The sequence below is a fragment of the Trichomycterus rosablanca genome, chromosome 26 (assembly GCF_030014385.1).
Source record: "Trichomycterus rosablanca isolate fTriRos1 chromosome 26, fTriRos1.hap1, whole genome shotgun sequence".
NCBI lineage: Eukaryota > Metazoa > Chordata > Actinopteri > Siluriformes > Trichomycteridae > Trichomycterus > Trichomycterus rosablanca.
In genome coordinates, this window is record NC_086013.1 from 14302231 (window position 1) to 14311606 (window position 9376).

At 37.7% G+C, this 9376-nt stretch overlaps 1 protein-coding gene across 1 annotated transcript; it reads right to left on the minus strand.

Annotated features, from left to right (window-relative positions):
• Positions 1-128: 128 nt before the first annotated feature.
• Positions 129-9119, minus strand: tescb (tescalcin b). The gene is made up of 8 exons (XM_062988836.1): positions 9016-9119; positions 4359-4428; positions 4045-4125; positions 3156-3295; positions 2770-2831; positions 1749-1856; positions 967-1014; positions 129-575 (listed from the first exon to the last, which is right to left on the minus strand). Exons 1-8 carry the CDS (start codon positions 9077-9079, stop codon positions 498-500), a joined length of 651 nt encoding a protein of 216 aa, XP_062844906.1. The 5' UTR covers positions 9080-9119; the 3' UTR covers positions 129-497.
• Between the last annotated feature and the right edge of the window lie 257 nt (positions 9120-9376).

The window sequence follows — 9376 nt, forward strand, 5'->3', positions numbered from 1 at the left end:
CTTCTGTCCCTACATCATTATTGATACATCAAGGAAAGATAATGTATCACATTGATAAACACTTTTGTGTTGCAGGCATCAAATTTTAAACAAAACAGTTTTCTTAGTGTAACATCAAATATGTTTTGTACACTTTACACAGGTCAAAGCCAATTTACACAATCCTCTTATTTTATTAGCATTTCACATACTGTCTTTTTTACGATTAGTTTACTACTGTATTTGAGCAAATAATCACAGTTCTTCAGTTAGCTAAAGTACAGTGTACCATTGTGCACATGCAAAGTCTATTTATGTCTATGGACTTAAACATGCCACACTAATGTTGTTTTAATTGTGAATCAGTTTGGCATTCACGCTGAATGTGATTAGTTCAGAAAACTACAGCACTAAAACAGTACCCGGCCAATTTAATGCTACAGATATAAAGTGCAGAAATGACATATGTAGCTTTGCATTGAGCTTTTGTTTGTCAGTAGCTGATATATGAACAAACATTACTTGCATAGCACCGATGTGTCCATGTTTAAGAAACGGATGTTCATCCTCGTCTCAATTTCTAGCCCCTGCAAAATCTGTGTGGGAAAAAAATGTGCATTATACATGGCTATAAACCCACCTAATATAGACATAGTAGGTTTCATCTAGTGTTATTAATAGTACAGTGCCTTGCATAAAGAATATTTGGGTAAAAAGCAAACATTTAAAACATTTAGGCATTTGCTGTTTTTTAAACTTTCACTGTTTCTAACTGCTCTTTTCAATAGATATCCTGTTTGAGATTCATTAATTCACCTCATGCAATTAAATATTATTTTTATCACCCTTTTTCAACAATTCTTCATTAATTTCATGCAAGATGTGAACTACAAATGCAACCTAGCACTTTAATTTGCACATGTCATTTAGTACTGGTTATTGGGAATCTTATCAATATCATAAGATTTAGGGTTTAAATATACAAACCTGCAGAAAATGCTCAAATGTGATTCCCTCATAAAATTTATCCGGACCCTGTTAAAAAAAAAAGATATCAATTATTTGTGTAACCTGAGTTTAGAATCACTGGCTTATCAGTGGATACCACACTACTACAGAGTGCTGTTAACCTGGGATCAAGCCTCACTCCCAGTCATTTCCATTCAACTCCCAAAGCCTGCAGAAGGGGGATTGTCTCCTCTATATATTACCCTTAGCTGCCCAATATATTGGGATCCTGTCTAGTAAGTATGTCTGTTACTAGATGCTTATATTTATTGAGACTTTAAACTGAGACATGCATCCTGCCCATTAATTAAATGTCAGATATTTCATTTAGGGACACAACAGAGCTCAGAGATTTGAACTCACAAGCTTTTCATATATGTTTGGTATGCAAACAAAACTGAAACTTCCACAGGAGTCCAGCAGGAGGCACTGTTAGACCACAAGTTAGTGTAAGAATATAACACTAAAGAGATTATACCTAATAGAATGTAGGCCGGTCAGTCAGTAAAGCAAATTTACTACTGGTGAATTTTCATACAGTTTTCATACCGCACAGCATGCATATAGCGGCAAGGACGAAAAATACAAGCACATAGAACACTGTGACAATACAATTAAAAATTCCTGTTCATTCATTCATCCATCCATCTATTAGTGGGTTATGATTCACTACTCACTGAGGATGTGTATAGTCAGACTGCACCTATATACTGTAGATGTGGCTGTTTATCATTCAACAGCATACTAAGTAAGGAACGTACCAAGGGAGACTTTGAGATGTTGGCAACCTCCTGCATGGCAGCATCTGCAATTCCCTTAGCTGTCTCCATTTCAAATGAGCCACTCCGAGAGAGCAACTCTTCCACCACCTGCAGTAAGAATTTACCATGTAAAACACCATATATCCATATCTGCTACACCAATAACCTTCTTATGCACAACAAATTGACTAATGCTAAGTTAACAATAAGGGGTTCATTTAGTTAGAAAACAATTTAAATATAAATCCTGCAGTATTTATAATGTATTTTAGACATTTTATCATTTTGAAAAAATGGGGATTAAGATCAGTTAAAGGGTCCTAAAAGAATATGTATTACAGAGAAATAAAAATAGTTTTTTTATTTCATGTGCAATATAAAGTCATAAGCAATAAATTAATCCTAAATAAATAAATAAATAAATACCAATAAAAAAAGCAAGAACAATAAATAATTCTGGAAGCAGAGGGTTCCAAAAGCAAAAAATACACATGGGCAGTACAGTGGTGTAGCTGGTAAAGTGGGTACCACACAGCAAAATGTGTCCTGGACACCTGGGTCCAATTCTGTCATATGGTCACATTCTTTGAAGAGGTTTCTAGTGTACATGTGTTCTACTGATACTTCTGATCTCCCAAAAATATGCAGTAGGTAAACTGCAATGATCTGTATTGTAATGGAATAGGATCCTGTCCAGGGTGTATTCATATCTTATGCCTACTGTTTCTGGGTAATGATGTCCCCACTGCAAACCTGACCAGGATTAAGAGATCCTAAAGCAAAACATGGATTCTAAAAGCAAACAAACTGAGCAACAAAAAATATAGTGTGCATATTTATATTAGTGTCCGTATTTATATTTGCTCCATCTATATATATTTACTATTTTTGTGGATCCTTTCATTTTCTTTACTTTTGGAACATAATCTGCTTTATATGATAGGTCTGCTTGTGAATTTTATACAAAACATGTGTTAGACTAATGTATTTGCTTAACAAATATTGATTTTGCATATCTTACCCGTCTGTATTCCTCCAGTGTTATGGTGCCATCATTGTCAGTGTCGTGCATGTTAAACAAGACTGTCAGAGGAAAAAAAGTGGCTGTTAAATATTAATGAAGTTTACAGAAGGTGAGTCGAATTTCCACCGTACACGAGACGCTGGGCAAAGAGCCAGAGTGGCTTTAAAAAGCACACTGGTATTTAAGCATAATTCAGCGTTTCTCCTGCTCAAGCTAAATAAAATTATGCTAGCTATCAGTTTCTTAAAGAGCCAATTTATTATCAATAATTTCCTTCAGGATAAATAAAGTATCTATCTATCATCCATCCATCCATCCATCCATCTAGACTTTTCCTCTTTATGTGATTCTGTGTTCTTCATCTGAGTGATAAAGATCCTCACAGCGCAGTTTGGTCCTCCGTATCTTTTCCCTGTTTTCCTCTGTCATGTGCACTGATGGAGCTCTGAAGTATGACATGACTGTCAGGAACTCCTCAAATCCAATCTCTTCAACTTTGCCCTCAGCTCCAGTCTGAAAGTTTCTGTTAAAGAAAAGAATATGAGCTTATATTATACATGGCACAACAATGAATGAAACCCATATTTGAAATGGCTGTAATGTGTCTTGTGGTTTTAAATGTGCAATTCCAACAATGCTTTAAAAAGTGACTTTGACCTGCAGGTTTCCGTTCTGTTTCCAGATCTAAAAAAAAAGCTATAAATGTTGTAGGCGTATATCTGACTTAGTTTAAAGCTAGTTTTAAAACCAGACCCTATGCTTAAACCAAATTCTAAAATCAATCATAGGGGAACATTTGTCAGTGTTAACTTTTAATACAAATCAAGAAATCATTTCTCTATGAAGTCTATTTTAACAAGCATTTATTTAAAAAAAAAAGAAAGAGATGTTCTGTTGTTACAATAATAAGCAGTGAACTTGCATAGTACAGGCCAGTAAAACACAAAATTGTAAGTATAAGACAATGTCTGTTCATGCTGATGTTTATTTGTTCTTAAAGCTACAGTTAGGTTTGTGCCTATTAAACATACAATTACCACTGTCAGCGCTATACAGGCCGTCTGTCACAAAAGAATTAACTTCTTCAGAAAACAATCACATGGTATGAATATTCTCCAAGACCAAGTAGCATAATACAAAATGTTAAAACAGCCAAACTGTATTTGGACGAACCTGTCAGTCTAGATGGGCACCCATAACAACAAGTCCGCTCAATGAAAATACAAATATCAGAAAATAAACAGCAAATTAATAATTGTACCCATTGCTGACCTTTTGTCATAGAAGGCCTCTACAATCTGGGATCGGATTGGGTTGCTTGATAAATCGGGAAGAGTGTTCAGATCTTCTTTCCTTTAAATAAAATAAAAAAACATTAAGATGTAATAAGGTTACTTCAGATGTACCTTAGCAAATCATAACTATGGTTCTGCACAATTGATAACAAGTAAATAAAAGTGTGTACAGAAACACAAAACAATAAGATAGACGCAGTTCATTTGTAGCAGAGAGAGATTTTCTAATCTTGGAAAATGCATACATGAAAGAATATATCTGCAGGCAGCAGAAGGCTGCTGTTTACCTACCGTAGCACATCTTCATTGTGGCTTAACTGCTTGAAGCGATTATGCAAAATCACAATCTGGTCCAGTGAAACTGTGGAAACAATGAGGGAAAAACAGCGTTTATCAGATTAGTGAGAATAAGTAGCAGATTTACCCCTGCAGTGCCATTCAAAATAACTTGTCAAGTTTACACACAAAATACCCAATAATACCCAACTATAGCAAAGGTTATTAACCTTAATTTTCACAAAGTGTGCTGTTTAGGAGCAAAGCTATCTTATTGAAGGTGCACTGGTCGATATTTATTGATCTTAATCCTAACTCCTGCAAACCATGGTGTAGACATGCCCTTAAACAGTCTTCCACTTCAGTTCAGCTCTAGTGATCACAACAGAAAACATGGATGGTTGCTTTTTAAATGTCTAGCATCTCAGGATAAGGTAGCTGTGTGCAAAAAACATCATTAGTTTCACCATGTAACCACCGAGACTGGAATTCTAACCCATCTACCATTAACAAAAATGAACAGTCAAAATTGCACAAATATATTGAACAAATATTTAATAATATACTTTGAAAATCTAGAATCCAACCCCAAAACAGTGAAATAACACAAAATAGAAATAAATTTTTTCATATTTTCTCAATAATTTATTTACAGTACCGGCTTCGTTCTGATCAGTTTTGCCAAAACAATGAGTTAAAGCATACCTGTATCAACACACCAGTCCATTTACCAACTTCTCACATCTAGGGGCATTTTCAGGAAGTCAGTCTGCCATCTGCATGATTTGTGAGGCAGGGAGAACATGGCAAACTCCTTGCAGAAGTTTTAAAACCCAGGTCCCCAGGGAAGTTTTAAACCCAGGTCCTCAGGACCTTTTAAAAGGTTTTTTTACAGCACCCCACATTAAGTACGTAAACAGTTTATTAACCAGTGTTTTGTGACTTGGAATAGATTTAAATTTGCTGGGAACCATCTCATGTTTCTGCCCACAGACAAGACCCTAAAAAGCAAACAGATTTCGAACTGTTATTTCCTGTTCATTTAAAGACAGTGCTGGTTCAAAAACAGGACTTTGCCAGCTGAACAACACCCTCACTGACCAAAGAAGGCTGCAGACTACCACACTCCTCCTCCAACACCTGCAAGGCCACCAGCTGCTTCTTTACACTGACTAGTGCTAGTTTTTTTAAAGCTTTAACACATATCAGGTATCACACTATGCTTTCTGTATTCCACTGTTCCACCCACTGTTACTTATTTTTAGTTTTAACAGGTATACATATATAAGATATTGTTGTGTATGAGACTAGAAAGGGCTAGGCAATACAACAATACAACCTTAAGGTGTATCATGTATCAAGAATGATTACAATGCCACTGTCACATTATCATATTACAAGGTCCTACCTTTGTCTGCCAAATCACCAGCACTGTTACACAATGGAAAATAAAACACATGCTTATTCAAAAACTTGCTGCGTTTGTTATAAGCACTGCAGAATCTTCACAGCTACTGTTTCCTGTTTGGCTTGTACAATACTGATTTCCTGTTTACATTGTTGATATTTATAAAGTTACTTACCAGTGGTGGTTGAAATTACATTTAAAAACATACATAAAATTAAAAAATAGGAATCACATTGATAACAGAACACTGCTGTTTAACAGAGCCTGCATTTTTGCAGAAGTAATAAAAACCTCATGGGAAGAAGTTGGGGGAGGTTGCATTTATTTGGTTTATATTTATTAGAAAGGACACCGGGTGACCTCACATGAACATTATGCACATCGAAATAAACTTTCCTCTGATGACTGAAAACTTTCTGTTGTTTTGTACAAACCCAGTCTCTAGTTGGGACATTAAGTAAAATGCAATCTCTTGAATCTTTATGTGACAAAAAGTAGAACAAATGTATTGTATTCATTGATTACTGTTCACTGTCTGTAAATATAAACACATATATTTAAAGGTTGGGACAGGGCAAAATAAGCGTAAAAATAAAATAAGGTACAGTGTTTTAAAACATTCCACAATGAACATGTGAATTGGTAACAGGTGAGGGAATCATGATTGGGTATAAAAAAAGGATCCACCAAAGGCTCAGTCTGTGTCATCGATAATAGCTTATGGCTCACTACTATGTTCCTAACTTTATGAGAGAATTGTCTATCAGTTCAAAAAATAACATGTCACTACAAGATTGCAAATAATTTAGGTCTTTCACCAACTACCTTACATAATATTGTCAAAAGATTTAGGGAATCTGGAGAAATGTCAGTCCGTGTAGGGCAAGAACAGAAACCACTACTAAAAGTGCATGAACTTCAAGCCCTCAAATGATAAACCTTCATGCTACTGTGATAAATATAGCCACATGGACTTGGGAGTACTTCAGAAAACTGAACACAGTCCATTACTGCATCAAGTAATGCGACCTGAAACTTTATTACACAAAGAGAAAGACGAAATGGACCATCCAGACTGTTATCAGCAAAAGCTGCAAAAGCCAACAACTGTCAGTGGCCATGGCATGGGTCTGTGGGCACAATGCCAATGCACTACAACAATGTGTACAACAATGTGTACAACAATGCACTACAACAATGTGGCTTTATAAACACAGTGTGTGCTTGAGTGACCTGCCTGCAGTCCAGATTTGTCTCCTATTCCAAATACAGTGTATCACAAAAGTGAGTACACCCCTCACATTTCTGCAGATATTTAAGTATATCTTTTCATGGGACAACAATGACAAAATGACACTTTGACACAATGAAAAGTAGTCTGTGTGCAGCTTATATAACAGTGTAAATTTATTCTTCCCTCAAAATAACTCAATATACAGCCATTAATGTCTAAACCACCGGCAACAAAAGTGAGTACACCCCTTAGTGAAAATTCCTGAAGTGTCAATATTTTGTGTGGCCACCATTATTTCCCAGAACTGCCTCAACTCTCCTGGGCATGGAGTTTACCAGAGCTTCACAGGTTGCCACTGGAATGCTTTTCCACTCCTCCATGACGACATCACGGAGCTGGCGGATATTCGAGACTTTGCGCTCCTCCACCTTCCGCTTGAGGATGCCCCAAAGATGTTCTATTGGGTTTAGGTCTGGAGACATGCTTGGCCAGTCCATCACCTTTACCCTCAGCCTCTTCAATAAAGCAGTGGTCGTCTTAGAGGTGTGTTTGGGGTCATTATCATGCTGGAACACTGCCCTGTGACCCAGTTTCCGGAGGGAGGGGATCATGCTCTGCTTCAGTATTTCACAGTACATATTGGAGTTCATGTGTCCCTCAATGAAATGTAACTCCCCAACACCTGCTGCACTCATGCAGCCCCAGACCATGGCATTCCCACCACCATGCTTGACTGTAGGCATGACACACTTATCTTTGTACTCCTCACCTGATTGCCGCCACACATGCTTGAGACCATCTGAACCAAACAAATTAATCTTGGTCTCATCAGACCATAGGACATGGTTCCAGTAATCCATGTCCTTTGTTGACATGTCTTCAGCAAACTGTTTGCGGGCTTTCTTGTGTAGAGACTTCAGAAGAGGCTTCCTTCTGAAGTGACAGCCATGCAGACCAATTTGATGTAGTGTGCGGCGTATGGTCTGAGCACTGACAGGCTGACCCCCCACCTTTTCAATCTCTGCAGCAATGCTGACAGCACTCCTGCGCCTATCTTTCAAAGACAGCAGTTGGATGTGACGCTGAGCACGTGCACTCAGCTTCTTTGGACGACCAACGCGAGGTCTGTTCTGAGTGGACCCTGCTCTTTTAAAACGCTGGATGATCTTGGCCACTGTGCTGCAGCTCAGTTTCAGGGTGTTGGCAATCTTCTTGTAGCCTTGGCCATCTTCATGTAGCGCAACAATTCGTCTTTTAAGATCCTCAGAGAGTTCTTTGCCATGAGGTGCCATGTTGGAACTTTCAGTGACCAGTATGAGAGAGTGTGAGAGCTGTACTACTAATTTGAACACACCTGCTTCCTATGCACACCTGAGACCTAGTAACACTAAAGAGTCACATGACATTTTGGAGGGAAAATTACAAGCAGTGCTCAATTTGGACATTTAGGGGTGTAGTCTCTTAGGGGTGTACTCACTTTTGTTGCCGGTGGTTTAGACATTAATGGCTGTATATTGAGTTATTTTGAGGGAAGTATAAATTTACACTGTTATATAAGCTGCACACAGACTACTTTTCATTGTGTCAAAGTGTCATTTTGTCAGTGTTGTCCCATGAAAAGATATACTTAAATATCTGCAGAAATGTGAGGGGTGTACTCACTTTTGTGATACACTGTATATGGTGCATCATTTAGAGGAGAATCAGACAACAATGACCTCACACTGTTGAGCTGCTGAAGTCTCAAATTCTCAAAGATTCCTCTGTTCATTGCATCTTATAAAATCTCCCAATTTTTCTGGAAATGGGGTTTGTATGATTCTCATGACATTTGATACAATTTCCTTCTTAAAAACATTGTCCATGAAGAAGCAGACATGATTTATTATAATCGTCGTTTAAAGGGAACAGGCTGCACTCTGCTTCCCCAAACACAAGCAGTGTATCACACACAGCCCAGATTATCCCCTATTTCACCCATTCATAGAACACAGCATCTTCGTATCACATACAGAACCTGTCATACTTACAGCCTGTCTTCTGTGATAAAACCCGATACTGATGATCCTCAGGGACAGAATGAAATGCCCCCATGGCAGCAGAGATCTTGGCGCGCTGTTAGACAGATTAGATGTAGAAGGAACCTGCGCTGCTTTCAGTTTCCAACCACCCAGATGCAAATTTAAACTGAGCAGTGGAAGTTATTTCCGCAGGGTCCTAGTGCTGAAGGTCAGCTGCACAATACAGATAAAGCACAATACTGTACAGGAGTCATTCTATAATTTGGGCAGTGTTGTGCCAGTTCACAGCTTTTCTGAACTAGTTCAAGTTCAGTTCATACATGCTCAAAGTGAACAGTTCACGTTCAAAGTTCACAATTTTAATTCTGAA